Genomic DNA, 20,932 nt, shown 5'->3' on the forward strand with positions numbered 1-20,932 from the left:
ATTTAATGGTTCAGCATCAACAGTCCTCTGTGGTAAAGAATTCCACAGATTCATTAGCCTCTGAGAGAAGAAATTCCTCCTCATCTCCATCTTCAATGGTGCTGCTTACTCTGAGATTACTCTCTGGTCCTAGATTCTCCCACAAGGGGAAACAACCTCTTCACATCTACCATGTTAAGTCCCCGAAGAATCTTCCATGTTTTATTAAAGTTTCTTTCATTCTTCTAAACTTGAAAAAGTGCATGTCCAACATTTCCAATCTCTCCTTATAAAAAATTCACTCCGTACTGATAACAGTGTAATAAACCTTCTACGGACTGCTCCCAACGACAGTTTTTCTTTCCTTTGATAAGAGGAGCAAAACTATTTTAAATATTCCAACTGTGGTCTGCTGACTGCCTTGTATAGTAACACCTTCCTATTTTTATACTCCAGTCCTTTTGAAATAATGCCAACATTTCATTTGCCTTTCCTATTACCTGCTTAACTTGGATGCTGACTGTGAGAAGGTGTCCTTAATCCTAGCACTGTGCAAGCACCACAGCTTTCAGATTCTGATGAAGGGTCACTGAACCCAAAATGTTAGCTCTGCTTTATTCCGACAGAGGCTGCCAGAACTGCTGATGTTCTCCAGCAATTTCTGTTCTTGCAAATGCCTTCAGGACTCCTGCTTGGAGAAGAGTACCTATCTCCCTAATTATACCATCCATTACCAGCACTACATTCTTATTTTCTGCCAGTATTTGAATGGCTCCCAATATCATTGTGCCATAGTCAGTTCGCTCATCCTCTCTGCAGACATCCCTGTCTGCACAGCTTTCAGGAACCTTGTAACTCTTGGACAGTTTCAGAAGTCAAGGGTCCCTGTACCTGCTCCACCTGACATTGCATCCACGTGACCTTGATCGTGTTTGTATTACCTGATCTAAGGTGTGTCACCACTCCATCCTTCGCCGTAACTGATGAGAGTACACACTGAGGCGCTCAGTTACACTTGGGCATTGAACATACTTGGCTGCCTAATCACAGTCTGATGCAAAAACACAGTTGTGTGCTCAAACATGTTTGGGCACTCAAACAAACATAGGTGTAAGGACACAGTTGGGCACCCGACGGCTTTGAGACACATGAACACACTCAGGTGTTCAAATGCATTTGGGTGCTTCTGAATGCAAGAAACATTGTGTAAATTGCCTGTACTGTGCTCTCATACTGGAACTAACTGCTGGCAAGTGGCTGGAATGCATACAATGTTGAAATTATAAAATATATCAAATCCACAAGCCACATTTATACACAGTCAAACATTGCTGCTTTGAATTACTCTGGTGTTCAAATATCTAGTGTAGCTTTCAGGTATTCTGCTGTACTGTTAATAAAACCCATGATGATAATAAACTTTTAGCATTGCAAACAAGCAGATTACAATTGTATTACCAATCAATAAAGACACTGAGAATGCTACCATTTTAGTGCTGTTTAAAATGAACCCAAACAATGATATAACTTTTGCATTTTATAAAGGATTCTGAGGGTGATTTGCATTTAATAATGTTTAATGGGGGCCCTGAGGTACTTTCAACAGGAATCCTAAAGTTGATGGACTCATAATACTGTTTAATACAGTTCCTAGAATCAGAGGTCCACAGCACAGAAAAAGGCCCTTCAGTAATCAAGTCTGTGCTGGTCAAAAACAACATAACTTCTCTCATCACATTTTTGAGCACTTGGCCCCTAGCCTTTTTCTGATGAAGGGTCTAGGCCCAAAACATCAGCTTTTGTGCTCCTAAGATGCTGCTCGGCCTGCTGTGTTCATCCAGCCCCAGACTTTGTTATCTTGGCCCCTAGCCTTGTATGTCTTGGCAGCACAAGTGCACATCTAAGCACTTCTTAAATTACCTGAGGGTTTCTGTTTCTACCACACCTACATGCGATGAGTTCCAGATTACCATCATCCTCTAGATTTCTCACATTCTCTCTAAACTTCCTCTACCTTGCCTTAAATCTTTGCTCCCTATCATTGATTTCTCCCTCAAGGGAAAATGTTTCTTCCTGTCTACTCTGTACATTTCTCATGAATATATACAGTGTCCCTTCTCAGTCTCTTCTGCTTCATGGAAAACAACCCCAATCTGTCCAATCTCTTTGTGTAACTGAAACTTGCCACCCCAGGCAACATTCTGGTAAATCTCCTTTGCATCCTCTCCAATGCTATCAACTGACCACAAGACTCCTATGACCACTGGGCAGCAGAATGGCACACAAGCTCACATCAACCCTAAAACAACTGCTGTCCTGAACTAAAGGCCCACTACCCACTATGAACAGGACCAATGTCATCTACAAGATCCCCTGCAGAGACTGCGAGAAACACTACATCGGACAAACAGGAAGGAAACTAACAACAAGAGTGCAGGAACACCAACTGACTATAAAAAAAATACGACCAATACTCACTCATCTCAATCCACATGGATAAGGAGAACCACCAACTTGACTGGGACCACACCAAAATCCTGGGACAAACTAAGCAGAGGCTGGCACGGCAATTCCTAGAAGCCTGGTACTTCACGAAGAAAGCCATTAATAAACACATGGAACTTGACCCCATATACACTCCACTATGAAGGAAAACCGGAAGTGAGGTAATCCAGCCCAATGGATTCCAGAGTTTAAAAATCAGGCGGGAAAACACACCGACACTTCATTGGAGGCTGCATTGATGATGTTACCCAGCATGGTAATGACATGTGTGTGGGACAACAAACCAGCTCAGCAATCCAGCCAACATCAGCTGTCATAATTCTCCTGGAATGTGGATTCCAGAGCTACACACAACACTCTCACAATGGCCTAACCAACACTTTACACAGATCCAGCATCAACTCCCTGCTCTTAAATCTTATATTTTGGCTCAGAAAGGCAAGTACCCCATATGCCCTCTTAACTACTTTATCTACTTCAGTGGCTCGCTTAAGGGCCCTGAGGAAGATGCCTTTGTTACCATCAGACTAGTGTCTTCATTCTAAAATTCTCATCTCTATTTAGAAATCCCTCCATCACTTTGCCCCTCTCTATGTCTGTGACTTCCTTCAGCCAGACCACCCTCCAAGCAACTGCATTCCTGCCACTCTGGCCTCTTGCAATACTCAACACTCTCACTGGCAGGGACACCTTCAATTGCCTGTGACCTATATTTTGTAATGTCCTCCTCTCCTTCTCTATCCTTGTCCGAGACACTCCCTAAAACCTACCCTTTGACCACACCTTTGATTACCTGTCCGAATATCTCCTTGTGTGTCTTGGTTTCACATTTTTGTTTGATAATGGCTTTTTAAAGGTCCTCGGGGTGTTTCAGTGTTATAGATGCTATTTAAATGTACATTGCTGTTGTCATGGATATACTTATGCCCCAGCCAGCATGGGAATTTACACAAAATAATGACTGTTTTAGCTGAATTTGACGTGCTCACCTCATTGCTTCACTGTCTTTTGCCGCCTTAATGGTTAGGATCTGTGAGGCAGTTACTGACAGGACCTCCACGTCAATCCGATTAAACTCATCAAAGCAGAACCATGCTCCAGACTGAGCCATTCCAGAGAACAATTTCCCTATCATCTACACAGAGAGGAGTTGGGGAAGAGGGGGAGGTAAAATATAAAGAGGAGGTCAAAGTTAATGACACCCTTCATTAGCAGAGCTATCTTCTGAGGCAGCATCTGTGCAGCAGTATCTGCTTACCTTTGCTGGAATGAGATTTTAATTAAGTGGCCGGCTGTACAACACCGCTGTGCATTATCGGAGTGACAGCTCTGCTGTTTCCAAGTTTAAGAAGTGAATCTGTGTGCCAGTAACTGCTCTGCTTGATTACGCTGCAAAAGTTTATTCTAGCTGAGAGATCAGGTTGGGGTTATATTCCAAGTGATGTAACGTGTTGACAGGTATGGCAAGAAAACGATAAAATCTGACAGAGGTTTTCAGAAAACAGCCACCTCCCAGAGCAGGATAATAAAATGTGAGGCTGGATGAACACAGCAGGCCAAGCAGCATCTCAGGAGCACAAAAGCTGACGTTTCGGGCCTAGACCCTTCATCAGAGAGGGAGTTGGAATTTTTGGAATTCTCCAGCATCTGCAGTTCCCATTATCTCTGATACTATTTTAACCTCCCAGAGCAGGACTGGGTTTTGGATTATCGGAAGCTTCAATCACTGGCTTACTGAGTCATTCTAAACCTGCAGTCCGACTTATAAAGAGATCTGCTTTTGACTCTCATGAGGATTAGAATGTTGTTAATGATCTTGTCACACAGATTCAGAACACAGAATTTTTACAGCACGGAAGGAGGCCGTTTGGCCCATCATTTTTGCACAGACTCTCCCAAAAGGTTAATTTGGTAAGATGGCAGTGGGATAGGGATTCTGAACTTGGGGTTTATCCACTCTGTCTGCTCTTCTTCTCAGTTCTTTACCTTCTTTGTTCTCTTTTCTGTTTCTTTTCATTCTTTCTTTCTTATTTTACTTACAGCTTGTTGAAGAGCTGAGTTGTGCCAATGGCATTGGCGATGCCGAGTGAGACCAGAGGTGTGTACTTGTAGCGGCGATGTCAGAAGCGGGCTTAGTTTCCCAGCAGCTTCTACATCAAAGAGGCAGTCCTGGTGCCATCTCATGATGCCAGTGGCAGAGGCCTGTTTGGCCCAGTAAGAGATACGGCAGCATTAGCAATGGTGGCATCAGCGAGGTGGGCCCAAAGTGGACTCATGCTGGTGGTGGAGTTGAGTTTGGGCCAGTGCGGAACCTGGCAGCTACAGTGGCACTGCACTGGTCCAGTGAGGACTCATGGTGGTGAGGGTGTCACTGAAGAGTGGCAGCCTTCATTCCACTGGTGGCAGCTCAGTGAAGGGGATTCGTGCATGGCCACTAGGCCCATAGTGGAGACTTAACCAGGACTGTAAAGTTGAACATTTTTTCTTTATTTCTATATTGTTCTGCCTTTATTTTCCAAGGTTTGGTTTTTTTACTGTGTTTTAAGATGGCGCCAGAGGGTGGCAACACCGTACAACACTTTTCACTGTGTTTTGTAACAAGATAAATACAACAATAAATAAACAAATCAATAAATAAATCAATCACTTATTTTCCACCTTTTTCCCATAACCCTGCATGTTCTGCCTTTTTAAATAATAATCTAATTTTCTTTTGATTGCTCTAACTGAACCTGCTGCAACACAGTCTCAAGCACTGCATTCCAGATCCTAACCAGTGGCTACGTGAAAATATTTTTATGATATCACTTTTGCAGCAATGATGCCACGATTAAAGCTGGACCTTTTTTGTCTTTGTAGCCTTTAATTAGTGGCAAGCCCAACAGTTTGAGGCCAAAATTTCACTAAAATTAAATGTTAGCAAACACATTGATATGGAAAAGGCATAAAGCAGTTCCTTTACCTTTGAACAAGATATCCCTGACAGAATAAATCCTCTCACCTGTGGCTTTGACTCCCATTCAGGCTGATGGAAACATCAATGAACTGACAATCCATGCTCGAGAAAGGGTGCGTTAGAAAACAAAGTTAAGATTTTTGGAGTTTTATCTGTAACCATACTCTCCTCATTGGAAGCAATGAATGTATCTCCTCTCTCATTGCTAACTGAAAAAGTTCAATATGAAATGGTGGCCTGCTGGTATCTGAAGCCTTCCAACATAGAGTAGACATTGGAAGTAGATGAGAGTCATTCAACTCCTTGAACCTGGAACATTTGGCAAATTGAATCTGTGGACTTACAATGACCTACAATTAATGGGAGTGAAAGAACACAGAGGGTAAGGGGAGTTCGTGAGCCTTGCAGATGAAATTCAATGCAGAGAAATGTGAGTTATTGCATTTTTATAGAAGAAACATGGAGAGACAATACAGGGCCAATAGTATAACTTTGAGGGGAGTACAGGACTGGAAGGACCATGGGGTTTAAGTGCATAATTCTCTGAAGGTTGCCAGGAAAGCTGAAACATGAAGGTGCACAAAGCATTAATAAAGCTTGGGGATTCTAGGCTTTATAAGTAGACGCATAGAGCATAGAAGCAAGAAGCACAAGTTTGGTTTCACCTTGAGTGTTATATCCCATTCTGTGCTTTCGAAGAAACACAAAAGCTTTTGAGAAGAGATTCCAGGAACATGAATTTGCAGATGTGGATGGTCTGGAGGCGCTGCACGCTCCTCCAAATAGAGAAGGTCAGAAAGTGGTTTCAAAGAGGAGCTTAGGATCTTGAAGCGTTTGGACGGAATAAACAAAGAGAAACTGTTTCCATTGACTGAAAGATGGATAATGAGTGCGCACAGATTTCAGGCTGGTGGCTGAAGAACTAGAGATGTCAGGGAAAGCCTTTTTTAAACCTGAGTGGTTAGGATTTCCAATGCAATGCCTGATAGGGAGAGAAATATAGATTGAAAACTAGTTTTCAAAAGAAAATTATTTATTCTGTGATTCAATTAACTATGTCCCCCTTACACCAGGAACTCCAAACCAAAGATGCATACTCTGACTGGAACAGGAGCTGATTATTTGAAGCATTTCTCAACTAGCCAAAACATTTAAGGAAGAAGTAAAGGAGCAAATACCCCGATATAGATAAATTGGTGACAGATACCGAAAGGAAAAATAAATAGGATTGTTGGATCCCAGCAGCATTTATTGAAGTTAACTAAAAGATAGGAAACAAAGAGTAGTTTTGGATGGCATTTCTCAGACTGGAGATGGAGTGAAAGTGCTGTTCCCCAGGGATCAGAGTTGGGACCTTTGCTGTTTCTGGATTTATTTAAATGATTTGGAGATGGGTGTTGAGAGCAAAATCCCTAATTTGCAGATGATACTAAGTTAGGGACAACATGAATTGTGAGGATGATGCTGAGTGACTTCAGAGGGACAAAAATGGGCAGACATCTTGCAGATGAAATTCAATGCAGAGAAATGTGGGTCATTGCATTTTTATAGAAGAAATATGGAGAGACAATACATGATCAATGGCATAACTTTGAGGGGAGTACAGAAATGGAGGGACCATGGGGTTTAAGTGCATAATTCTCTGAAGGTTGCCAGGAAAGTTGAAGCAGCTGTTAAGAGGCTTATAGGATCATTGGGTTTGTACATAGAGGCATAGGGTACAAAAGCAAGGAAGTGATGCTACACTGCTACAAATCATAGGTCAGACCACATTTGGAGTATTAAGTTCAGTTCTGGGCATCTTATTTAAGGAATAATGTTAAAGGCTTGGAAAGAGTGCAAAGGAGCTTTACTAGAACGATACCAGGAATGGGGGAAATTTTAGATACAAGGAAAAGGTAGAAAAATTGAGCTTATTCTCCCTGGAGCATGGAAAATTAAGAGGTGACCTTTTTAGCGTGTTCAAAATTATGAACAATATTGACAGAATAAAGATGGGTATTCTGTTTAAACTAGTTGATATGTCAGTAATTGGGGTCACATTTTCAAGATTGTGAGTACTACGAGTAAGATGAGGAGAAAACATTTTTATTCAGATATTTGTTAGGATTTGGAAGTGCTGTCTGGGAGAGTGGTGGAGGATTGTTCCATTAGAGAGCCAGATCTATGTTTGCAAATAAAATTGGTGGAGATTGGGCTGGTGAGTGGTACGAGCTGGGTAGCTCCTTCCGGAGCTGTTACAGACACAATGGGCCGAATGGCCTTCTTCTGTAGTGTAAAATTCTATGATTCCATAGAGAAAGTGAAATGTAAAGAATAAGGGTGCAGAAAGACTGATCAGATATTAATAGACAAGCACAATAACAGCAATACCCAGAAGACGATGGATTGGGACAATCTAAATTTTAAAATCTCTCATTAGAAAGGTAGCAGTAACACTGACAGACTCCAAACTGGGAATAATCTCATTTTCTTCCATATTGTGGGCCTATTTAAACCTGTTTAATGCAACACAGGTTGGGAAATGTAAGGCTGGGAAATAATCAGGCACTAATACAGCACGAGAAGCAACCACGGTGAGAAAAGCAAAACAACAGAAGTGGGGCAAGGATTCCTGTTTTAACATGTACAACATCAGCATTTCAGTCTCATTGATGTAGCTGAACACAAACAGAAGTAGCAGTGCAAACTGCTGCAGTTTTGTAACTGAAGCTGGTTGGCTCATTATTTGCTTTTCCCTGATAGAGGGATGGAAGTTAGTGGAAAGAAGAGCAGATAGATATTTGTGATAATGGGAACTGCAGATGCTAGAGAATCCAAGATAATAAAGTGTGGAGCTGGATGAACACAGCAGGCCCAGCAGCATCTCAGGAGCACAAAAGCTGACGTTTCGGCCCAAGACCCTTCATCAGCGAGGGGGATGGGGAGAGGGAACTGGAATAAATAGGGAGAGAGGGGGAGGTGGACCGAAGATGGAGAGAAAACAAGATAGGTAGAGAGGAGATTATAGGTGGGGAGGTAGGGAGGGGATAGGTCAGTCAAGGGAAGATGAGCAGGTCAGGGAGGCGGGATGAGGTTAGTAGGTAGGAAATGGAGGTGCGGCTTGAGGTGGGAGGAAGGGATGGATGAGAGGAAGAACAGGTTAGGGAAGTAGAGACAGGCTGGGCTGGTTTTGGGATGCAGTGGGGGGAGGGGAAGAGCTGGGCTGGTTGTGTGATGGAGTGGGGGATGGGGACGAGCTGGGCTGGTTTTGGGATGCAGTAGGGGATGGGGAGATTTTGAAACTGGTGAAGTCCACATTGATACCATTAGGCTGCAGGGTTCCCAAGCAGAATATGAGTTGCTGTTCCTGCAACCTTCGGGTGGCATCATTGTGGCACTGCAGGAGGCCCATGATGGACATGTCGTCTGAGGAATGGGAGGGGGAGTTGAAATGGTTCGCGACTGGGAGGTGCAGTTGTTTGTTGCGAACCAAGCGGAGGTGTTCTGCAAAGCGGTCGCGACTGGGCGTTGCAGTTGTTTCGTGACTGGAAGGTGCAGTTGTTTGTTGCGAACCAAGCGGAGGTGTTCTGCAAAGCGTTCGCGACTGGGAGGCGCAGTTGTTTTGTGACTGGGAGGTGCAGTTGTGTTGTGACTGGGAGGTGCAGTTGTTTATTTGGTTGATCATGTTGAAGGATGTCAGTACCTTTTCACTGGATTCATTTTCTGTGGTTTTGGCTGCCTCTAATCTATCACAAATAATGTGCCTTTACCAGAACAAATAATAGTTCCTGATTGACTGTATAGGACAAGAAAACTAGGGGGAATTTTCTAACTCATGTGTCAGAACCAACATTGAAATTCTTGCATTGCTAAGGCTTCTGCAGCTGTTCCATTGACGTCCTGGGGACTCGTGAGAGATTCCACCCACTGCAAATTCACACCTGCCACTTCCCACAAAAGCTTTCGACTGATTTCCTGCTGCACCCACGCACCGAATGTGCCCACTGTGTGAATGGGCACTGGTAAAAGAATACAAGCATTGTATTTGCTGCTCAGCAATCAGAGGGGAAGCAGCAAGCTTGCACCAGGGAATGTGCAGGTCTCACTAAAGCTTCTACTGTAATGTCTTTCTCACTGTGCACCTGTACCCAAGTTCTTCACCACAAATTCTGACATATGTTTTTTATTCATTTATGAGATATCGATGTCACTGACTGGCTCAGCATTTATTGCCTATCCTTAATTTGCCCTGGAAAATGTGGTGGTGAGCTGCCTTCTTAAACACTGAAGTTCTTTGTGTGTAGGGACATACACAACATTGATGGGAAGGGAGTTCCAGGATTTTGACCCAGGGCACTAAAAGAACAGCCATATATTTTCTAGTCAAGACGCTGAGTGGCCAAGAGGAGAAATTGCCAGTTGTGGTGTTCTCCATGTATTTAATGCCCTTCTCCAAGTAGATGGAAAGGGTCGTGGGTTTGGAAGGTGCTCTCTAAGGAGCCTTACTGATTTATTGCAACACATCTTGTAGATGGTAAACACTGTTGTGGCAAGGCAAGTAAATGTTGAAAATGTTGGATGGGGTATCAACCAAGTTTTAGGTTCACTATGGTTCGGCCACATTTAGAGTACTGTGTACAGTTCTGGGTGCCACATTACCAAAAGGATGTGGACCCTTTGGAGATGGTGCAGAGGAGGTTCACCAGGATGCTGCCTGGCATGGAGGGTGATAGCTATGAAGAGAGGTTGAGTAGATTAGGATTGTTTTCATTAGAAAGACGGAGATTCAGGGGGGAACTGATTGAGGTCTACAAAATCATGAGGGGTATAGACAGGGTGGATAGCAAGAACCTTTTTCCCAGAGCGGGGGACTCAAATACTAGGGGTCATGAGTTCAAAGTGAGAGGAGGAAAGTTTAAGGGAGATATGCGTGGAAAGTTCTTTACACAGAGGGTGGTGGGTGCCTGGAATGCGTTGCCAGCAGAGGTGGTAGACACAGACACGTTATAATCTTTTAGGATATATCTGTACAGGTACATGGATGGGCAGGGAGCAAAGGGATACAGACCCTTAGAAAATAGGTGACAGGTTTAGACAGAGGATCTCGATCGGTGCAGGCTTGGAGGGCCGAAGGGCCCGTTCTTGTGATGTAAATTCTCTGTCCAAAATGGACCTGAACACCCAGATCTCTCTGTCCATCAATTTTCCCCAGGACTTTTCCATTTACTGTATAGTTTGCTCTTGAATTAGATCTTCCAAAATGCATCACCTCGCATTTGCCTGGTTTGAACTCCATCTGCCATTTATCTGCCCAACTCTCCAGTCTATCTATATTCTGCTGTAATCTCTGACAGTCCCCTTCACTATCAGCTACTCCACCAATCTTAGTGTCATCAGCAAACTTGCTGATCAGACCACCTACACCTGCCTCCAGATCATTTACATATATCACAAACAACAGCGGTACCAGCACAGATCCCTGTGGAACACCACTGGTCACAGGTCTCCAATTTGAAAAACGTCCTTCCACTAATACCCTCTGTCTCCTGTTGCCCAGCCAGTTTTTTATCCATCTAGCTAGCACACCCTGGATCCCATGTGACTTCACCTTCTCCATCAGCCTACAATGGGGAACCTTATCAAATGCTTTACTGAAGTCCATGCATATGACATCTGTAGCCTTTCCCCTCATAAAACAATTTTTGTCACGTCCTCAAAGAATTAAATTTGACGGGTGATAGATATAAGTTGGTAAGACATGACCTTCCCTGCACAAAACCATGTTGTCTATCACTGATAAACCCATTTTCTCCAAATGGGAATAGATCCTATCCCTCAGTATCTTTTCCAGCAGCTTCCCTACCACTGACGTTGGGCTCACCGGTCAATAATTACCTGGTTATCCCTGCTGCCCTTCTTAAACAAGTGGACAACATTAGCAATTCTCCAGGCCTCCGGGACCTCACCCGTGCTCAAGGATGCTGCAAAGATACCTGTTAAGGCTCTGGCTATTTCCTCTCTCGCGTCCCTCACCGAGAGATCTCGGTGTCCATGTGCATAGATCACTGAAAGTTGCCACCTGGGTTGATAGGGTTGTTGAGAAGACATGCAGTGTGTTAGGTTTTCTTGGTCGAGGGATTGAGTTGCAGAGCCATGAGGTCATGTTACAGCTGTACAAAACTCTGGCGCAGCTGCACTTGGGAAGGATGTGGAAGCGTTGGAAAGGGTGCAGAGGAGATTTACCAGGATGTTGCCTAGTATGGAGGGAAGGTCTTATGAGGAAAGCCTGAGGGACGTGAGACAGTTTTCGTTAGAGAGAAGAAGGTTAAGAGGCGACTTAATAGAGACATACAAGGTGATCAGAGGATTAGAAAGGGTGGACAGTGAGAATCTTTTTCCTTGGATGGTGATGGCTAGCACGAAGGGACATAGCTTTAAATTGAGGGGTGATAGATATAGGACAGCTGTCAGAGGTAGTTTCTTTACTCAGAGAGTAGTAAGGGCGTGGAATGCCCTACCTGCAACAGTAGTAGACTCGACAACTTTAACATAGAACATAGAACATAGAACATAGAACATAGAACAGTACAGCACAGAACAGGCCCTTCAGCCCACGATGTTGTGCCGACCATTGATCCTCATGTATGCACCCTCAAATTTCTGTGACCATATGCATGTCCAGCAGTCTCTTACATGTCCCCAATGACCTTGCTTCCACAACTGCTTCTGGCAATGCATTCCATGCTTTCACAACTCTCTGTGTAAAGAACCCGCCTCTCACATCCCCTCTATACTTTCCTCCAACCAGCTTAAAACTATGACCCCTCGTGTTAGCCTTTTCTGCCCTGGGAAATAGTCTCTGGCTATCAACTCTATCTATGCCTCTCATTATCTTGTATACCTCAATTAGGTCCCCTCTCCTCCTCCTTTTCTCCAATGAAAAAAGTCCGAGCTCAGTCAACCTCTCTTCATAAGATAAGCCCTCCAGTCCAGGCAGCATCCTGGTAAACCTCCTCTGAACCCTCTCCAAAGCATCCACATCTTTCCTATAATAGGGCGACCAGAACCGGACGCAGTATTCCAAGTGCGGTCTAACAAAAGTTTTATAGAGCTGCAACAAGATCTCACGACTCTTAAACTCAATCCCCCGTTAATGAAAGCCAAAACACCATATGATTTCTTAACAACCCTGTCCACTTGGGTGGCCATTTTAAGGGATCTATGTATCTGCACACCAAGATCCCTCTGTTCCTCCACGCTGCCAAGAATCCTATCCTTAATCCTGTACTCAGCTTTCAAATTCGACCTTCAAAAATGCATCACCTCGCATTTATCCAGGTTGAACTCCATCTGCCACCTCTCAGCCCATCTCTGCATCCTGTCAATGTCCCGCTGCAGCCTACAACAGCCCTCTATACTGTCAACGACACCTCCAACCTTCGTGTTGTCTGCAAACTTGCTGACCCATCCTTCAATCCCCTCATCCAAGTCATTAATAAAAATTACAAACAGTAGAGGTCCAAGGACAGAGCCCTGTGGAACACCACTCACCACTGACTTCCAGGCAGAATATTTTCCTTCTACTACCACTCGCTGTCTTCTGTTGGCCAGCCAATTCTGTATCCAGACAGCTAAGTTCCCTGTATCCCATTCCTCCTGACCTTCTGAATGAGCCTACCATGGGGAACCTTATCAAATGCCTTGCTGAAGTCCATATACACCACATCCACAGCTCGATCCTCATCAACTTTTCTAGTCACATCCTCAAAGAACTTGATAAGGTTTGTGAGGCATGACCTGCCCCTCACAAAGCCGTGTTGACTGCATTTAATCAAGCCATGCTCTTCCAGATGGTCATAAATCCTATCCCTCAGAATCCTTTCTAACACCTTGCAGACGACAGACGTGAGACTTACTGGTCTGTAATTGCTGGGGATTTCCCTATTTCTTTCCTTGAAGAGTGGAATTACATTTGCCTCTCTCCAGTCCTCAGGTACGACTCCAGTGGAGAGCGAGGATGCAAAGATCTTCGCAAGTGGCGAAGCAATTGCATTTCTCGTTTCCCAAAGCAGCTGAGGACAAATCTGATCCGGGCCTGGCGACTTGTCAATCTTAATGTTTGACAAAATTTTCATCACATCAGCTTCCTCTATCTCTATCCATTCCAGCATGCACACCTGCTCTTCAAAGGTTTCATTCACTACAAAGTTCGTTTCTTTCGTAAAGACAGAAGCAAAAAACTCATTTAGGGCTTTCCCTACCTCCTCCGGCTCCACACAAGTTCCCTATGCTATCCCTGATCGGCCCTACTCTTTCTTTGACCATTCTCTTATTCCTCACATAAGTGTAAAATGCCTTTGTGTTCTCCCTAATCTGTTCTGTCAAGCCTTTCTCGTGCCCCCTCCTGGCTCTCCTCAGACCATTTTTGAGCTCCTTCCTCGCCTGCCTGTAATCCTCTAGAGCTGAGCTTGACCCGAGCTTCCTCTACCTTATGTAAGCTATCTTCTTCCTTTTGACGAGAAGCTCCACCGCTCTCGTCATCCAAGGTTCCTTTATCTTACCCCTTCTTGCCTGTCTCAGAGGGACATATTTATTCATCACTCGCAACAACTGTTCCTTAAACAGTCTCCACTTGTCTATAAGTGCCTTTACCATGGAACAATTGCTCCCAGTCCATGCTTCCTAACTCATGTCTAATCGCATCATAGTTTCCTCTTCCCCAATTAAATATCCTCCCATTTTGCCTAATCCTCTCCTTCTCCATAGCTATGTAGAATGTGAGGCAGTTATGGGCATTTAAATGGTCATTGGATAAACATACGGATGATAATGGAATAGTGTAGGTTGGATGAGCTTCAGATTGGTTTCACAGGTCGGCACAACATCAAGGGCTGAAGGGTCTGTACTGCGCTGTTATGTTTTATGTTTTAACTGCCCTCTGGGCAATTAGGGATTGGCAACAAATGCTGGCATAGCCAGTGACACCAACATCCCATGAATGAATATACCAAAATAAAAGTGGGTGGCTTCAAGCTTCTTGAGTGTTATTGGAGTTGCACTCACCAAGGGAATTGGAAGAATTTCATCACATTCCTGACTTGTGCCTTGTAGTCTGACAGACTTTGACGAGTCAGGACATGAATTATATATCACAGAATTCCCAGACTCTAACTCGCTCCTGTAGGCAGTCTACTCATACAGCTAGTCCGTCTCAGTTTCTGGTCAATGGTGAACCCAAGGATGTTGATAATGGGAATTGGTAACGCCTCTAAATGTTGAGGGGAGGTGGTTGGATTCTTTCTTATTGGAGATGCTCATTACCTAGCACCTATTTGGTGTGAATGTTACTTTGAGTGAGAAGTTTGTGGGTTACTTCTTGTTCTGATATTTATGTTTGTTTCTTGCTGCCTTTTTGTACTCTTGATTTTGCGTGCATTTTATTCTCCATCTAATCCTAATTTTATCTATGCGTACTGAACATTCTTGAGATCCATTGTTTGGAAGCAGCTTCATTTGCTCAGAGCAAACCTTGAATGAACAGAATACATTTGGAAGGGCTAAATGGTTTCTTCCTGTTCCTTTGGATATTTCATTGCCTTCAGGAGTTTAGAGGGTAAGGAATAGTTCTACAGGCATGAATAGCAGCAGTTATACATGTCACCAGAATGGAGGATTCAGCGAGTTTTCAGGAGTACACAGGAGGCAATGGGTTGCAACCCGTGCAGGTGGCTTCAACTTTGCAGCCTTCAGCATTCAGCAGTGGGATCTACTTGCCTTGTGCTGTCCTGGCAGTTCCTGATTCAGTGACAACTAGAGCCCACAGTCTCAGGACCACGAAGATGACATTCCCTTTTGACTGCACAGGACCTTGTGTTTGGGTTCAGCTGGAAGTGCAGGGGGAATTATAATCCAACTGCTGTGAGCTCCAAGATGCAACTGTGAGACACCTTCCAAAATCCTGGCCAGCTCTTTGGATCTATCAGGCTTTGAATGAAGAACAACATCTGAAGACGACATTGGTAGTGACAAGTTGAACCAACGCAGACCTGAGAGAAGCCCAGCGTGGACTTATAAGCTACGTATGCTTTTTCTTTTCTTTCCTGTCTTTGCTTTTTTTTCACGTTAACTTTATTTACCTTCTGTGTAGGGCACCCAACAGCTTCAAGGGTGTCTGCATTGCCAAGCTCAGCTCAGCATGGTCTCATGGCAGTGGCGCTGTTGGCACAGGTAAGATGGTACCGAAGAATAGCGACACAGATCTGCAGTTGTGGTGCGGTGGGGGTGCCCCTGTTGGTGACGGTCTCAACATCAGGATGGAAGAGCCTGGATCCAAGCCCATGACTAAACACTTAAGGACTGTAACTTTGAACTTTATTTCTTTATTTTCTACTGTACACCTAAGGTTTTGTACCCAAGTACTTTGTATTAGGATGATGACTTTGTACACTTTTCACTGTACTCCTGTATCCCTGTACTTAAGTACATGTGACAATAAAACCTATTTCTAATTCTATAAGAAAAAGAGACAAGGTGATAGATGCTGCTGCTGGAATATGAATTATATTATACTTTAGCACTAACGTCCAACAATTGCGGAGATCTATAATGCTCATAAACATGTTTGTTTAGCTAGTAATTAACAAATCCAAACAGTTGGAGGTAATGTTTCAAACCCACCAAGGAGGACATCAACATGATCTTTAAAGAATTCAGAAATTAGAGCTTTGTTTTATTGAACTCTGTCCAACAGCCAATTAATGATCAGTTACCATTGCTGCAGTGAATCTGATAATTTCATATTCTGAAAGAATAATTCCCACACATTCAAAAAAAGATCATCACAGAGTATAATGTAGCCCATGGGAGCAGGTAGCAAGATGTGGGAGAAGGATGTAACACTGGGAGGTAGAGTAGGAAGTCAGGGTGATGGCTTGCCCATTGGCTTTCGGGCTCCACTTTCCTTCATGCAGGAAAGGTTGAGGACAGTATCCCTGTGGGAGACCAAGTGAGACTCATAAGCTGCCAAATAATTCCCTCTTCCAGCCACCATAGCTATTTGAGTTATGGGCAGAGTTCCTGCCATGCTGAATGAGAAAGGAAATTCTTGCTGCAGTATTATGAACCACAAACATATCCCAGGCTTCCTGATGACAATGGTGCACCAGGTTTCTGTGCCACTTTGCCTTTGGTTTATTAAAATATTTGAGGTACATTGGGGCTAATTAAATCAGATTACTTTATTGACTAAATCTATGCAGGAGTATATTTTTACCTTGTAATCAAGACCTTCAGAGCAGTTGAAGACAACACAGTGTTTTCCCAGAGCCTGAAAAACCAAACAATATTTCAGTGTCAAATTGTTCCTGCCATAACACTGACTATAATGACCATGAACCTTATCCCTGGATCACCAATGGACACGCTCAACTTTGATTACAAGACACGCTGATCTTTAAATTACAAAATGTGGGGCTTATTTTAAAAAAGGACATTCAGCGAAACATTGACTAGAGTGAAAACTCAATAGATGTAGATAGAGACTCTGGTATATCACACCTGATAAGGCATTAAAGAAGCTTCAAAGAGAGAAAATGCAGGATAATTTGAAATTACAATCAGTTGGGAATATCTGAGACTGTGAACATGGTGATAAAAGAAGCATCAGTCCATCCAAGAATGTATTTACATTTCCTCTCACCCCTTTCAAGAATATACAGGGACAAATGTTAAAAACACTGGCCTGTGTGTATTAGTGGCCTGACATCCTAGTCTATGGACCGGAATGCTGTAAAGGTCACAGCTCATGGAACAGCCATTTGAATGCCTCTTCATTACAGATGAATAAAAAGGGGAAAAAAAACTCTCTCACTCCAAGCGCAGCCAGTCTTCCACTGCCAAAAAGAATCAGGAGCAAAAAGTTTCAATCACTCTCAATGCATAGAATCTTGAAACAGAGATAACAAGGTGTAGCCCTGGATGACCCGACTGAAGAAGCGTCTAGGCCTGAAACCTCAGCTTTCCTGCTCCTCTGCTGCTTGTCCTGCTGTATTCATCCAGCTCTACACCTTGTTATCTCAGATTCTCCAGCATCTGCAGTTCCTGTTATCTCTGAATCTTGAAAGAGACTGTTCAACTTCCAACATCACTGCCACTGGTAAACCCCATTGCAACTGCTTCAAATTTAAACAATCTGCTTTTCACAAACAATTCAGAGACTTTTTTTTATTAATTGTTTATATTTTTGTGTTTGTCTCATGGGATGAGCATGTGGAATTTGCTACCACAGGAAGTAGTTGATGCCAAAACATCAAATGTATTCAAGAGGCAACGAGATATAGCATTTGGGGCGAATGGGATCAAAGTTATGGGGAGAAAGCAGGGTCAGGCTATTGAGTTGGACAATCGGCCATAATCATGATGAATGGTGGAGCAGGCCTGAAGGGCTGAAGGGCCTCTTCCTGCTCCAATCTTCTATGTTTTTATGAGTGTCATATTATTATTTATTGCCTGATTCACTGTTAAATTCACTCTTTCTCATATATCAAGAAAAGCTTTAGAAGTGGGAGAAGGGTGACCACAAAAGGAAGGGCACAGATTAAAATTAACCTAATGTGATGAACCCGGAGCTGGGTAATCTGTTCATCCCTCCCCACCTAGTTGCTTAATGGGTTGAACTGTAACAGATTAGGGAACCTCACTTGCAGGCTGGTCATGACAACCTTTACAAATAAATCACTGAGTTGGCCTCAGTTGAAATTTTGTGAATTTTTTTCTAAATTGTATCCATAAAGAATAACATCAAGTCCTTAGAGAACATGCAGGGGAGACTTATTAGAAAGGAACTGGGGACAAGGAAGTTCAGCTATTTGTAGAATTCATGACAACTTCAGGACTTTCAGAGGCTTTCTCTCTTAAAAGCTTCATCATTAAACGGGTGTTGGCGGGTCAGGCAGAGGGGGAGGCGAAGCGGTAACGGAGGAGAATTGGCTCAGCATTACAGATGATGCCTGAAGAGTGATGACTTTACTGTTAGTTGGATCCAATATAGATGGCAGCAAGGCAATGGAGGAGAGATGGCAGCACAGGCTTTGTTGATGATGAGCTGGCTCAGGAATGATGGACTATAAGATCTATCTTTCTTATATTTTTTCTTATTCTTAAACTATTCAAAATGGGGCTGTATTCTGGTGACAGTGGAAAAGCTTTTCACTGTATTTTACTGTTTTTTTCGCTATAAAATATATCTAAAATAGAATAATTCATCCATTCATTCACTAAGACTCATCCCATCCCTTTTTACATCCCTAGCTGTACCTTCCAGAAGGACAAGGGCAGCAGATACGCTGGGGACACCACCAGACGCAGGTTCCCCTCTAGGTCACTCACCATCCTGGATTTGGAACTATTCTCCATTGATGTTAGGTCAGAATTGTGCAGTTCTTTCCCTTATAGCAACGTGGGTGCCTTCATCCCCAGTCCTAACCTACTGCTGCATGGACACATTAAAAGCAGCTCATCGCAACTTTTTCAAGGGCATTTAGGAATGTGTAATAAATGCTGACCCAGCCAGTGATGCTCACATCCTATGACTAAATAAAGATTTAGGCAGCCTGGATGGGCCAGGGGACTTGGCAATTTGATACCTGGACTTTAGGAATTTAGTCATGAGGAGAGAATGTATAAATTAGGCCTGTCTTCTTCAGAATTTAGAAGGTTAAGGGGTGATCTCACAGACATCTTCAAGATATTAACAGGAACAGGCAGGAACATAAAGACAATTTTCCACTCAATTATAGAACTAGGGAATCTAGTCTAAAAAGTAGTACCAGACCGTTTAGAGCAGATGTTAAGAAGCACTCCTACACACAAAGTGTGGTTCAGATTTGGAAATCTCTTCGGCAGTTGATGCTGGATCAGTTGTAAATTTTAAACCTGGCTTCAATTAAATTCTGAATGGATTAGGTTCTGAAGAAGAGTCATTGGACCCAAAACATTAACTCTGCTTTGTCTCCACAGATGCTGTCAGATCTGCTGAGATTTTTCAGCAAATTTTGTTTTTGTTTCTGATTTCCAGCAAGTGCAGTTCTTTGGTTTTTTATTCAGATTAAATTCTTCTTAAGCAAAGGTACTAAGGTTTGTGGACCAAAGTTGGGTATATGGAGTTAGGCCACAGGTCAGCCATGATCTTTTTGAATGGTGGAAAGGCTCAAAGGACTGACCAGCCTACTCCTGTTGCTAAGTTCCAAACTGTAGAGTTGAGAAGTGGAGCGGCTTCTTTCCCTGGATCCCTTTTAAACTCTTTACAGAATTCTACCTACTTTTGATGGTGTTAGTGGCTCAAAATCAGATGAAACAGAACACAAAAATCTGCCCCAGTTCAACTGGAGGTATCTATTCCTACCTCTAACATACCATTTGAGGACTGATTGCATTAGTTTTCAAATCTATAAACCATTGTGTCACTATCACTGTCTGCGTCTGATGTTGTTCGTTGTACAACAGGATCAGGCAGCACCATTGTGTCTCAGCTTCTATCAGAAGTGCTCATCAGTTGACCAAACCCATTTGCTCCCTGAATAAAACATGCTGCTATTAAGTGAGGAAAGCCAGTCATAGCCTTGCCAAGCCCCAATTAGGTAATGCTGTAGTTACTGACACTACTTACCAGCTTCTGACAATAAAGAGACATGATTCAAGTAAATGTTTGGGATCTTGAAGGGAAAAACTTTACATAATCTGTTGTGGGGAGACAGCAACAGACAAAGATGGAGTGAGGAGGAGGGAAGGGAGAATATAGTCGCCTTGAAGGTAATTAAGTGTCAGCAGAGAAGAATATTGGGTGGACAGAATAAATGAGATACATTTCTGAAGAAAGAAGATCCATATCGCAATAACAGTTACTTGTATTTCTATAGCATTTTTAGACAAAAATCATTCAGCTCACCATGCTTGCACCAGCTCTCAATTGAGCATTTCATTGAGGGTTATTGTCCTACATCCTTCCTGTAAATTTGCACTTTATTCCTTTTGAAACACTCCCTTTGAATGCCCCAATTAAAGCTGCCTTGATCACGCTCTCAAAGAGGGAAATCCAGACCCTAACCACTTGCGGCATGAAAATATCTGTCCAAATGATTTTGAATATTTCAATCAGATCTGCTCTCACCGTTTCCTTCTTCAAAGAGAACAACTTCTCTAATTTTTCTTCATAACTGAACATCATCCCACCAGCCATTCTTGAACATCTCTTCTGTATTAACATTGTGTCTCCATATGTCCTTCCACTTTTAGTCAATAGTCATTTGGAACTACAGGCAGTTGTCCTACAACACAACAGTTACATTCTTGTGTGACCTCGCGCTATAGAAAATTGCATTAGGGGGAAATCACTATAGAAAATTGCTTTACCCATATAGCAGAAAGTTTGTGTTATCCAGACAGCATCCACTATTCATCAATCGCATTACAGCCAATTCCCGTTAACAAAACAGGCGTTATTGCAGAGCTACC

At 43.1% G+C, this 20,932-nt stretch overlaps 1 protein-coding gene across 1 annotated transcript in view; it reads right to left on the minus strand.

Moving 5' to 3' along the window:
• LOC125452334 (dynein axonemal heavy chain 6-like) overlaps positions 1-20,932 on the minus strand; it is a 920,763-nt gene that overhangs the window by 651,171 nt on the left and 248,660 nt on the right. The window contains exons 30-31 of the mRNA XM_059645527.1: positions 16,695-16,748; positions 3,474-3,619 (exon numbers count right to left, since the gene is read on the minus strand). Coding sequence (XP_059501510.1) covers positions 3,474-3,619; positions 16,695-16,748 — 200 coding nt within the window. The remainder of the gene's footprint in view (positions 1-3,473; positions 3,620-16,694; positions 16,749-20,932) is intronic.

The sequence above is a fragment of the Stegostoma tigrinum genome, chromosome 4, assembly GCF_030684315.1.
Source record: "Stegostoma tigrinum isolate sSteTig4 chromosome 4, sSteTig4.hap1, whole genome shotgun sequence".
Taxonomy (NCBI): Eukaryota; Metazoa; Chordata; class Chondrichthyes; order Orectolobiformes; family Stegostomatidae; genus Stegostoma; species Stegostoma tigrinum.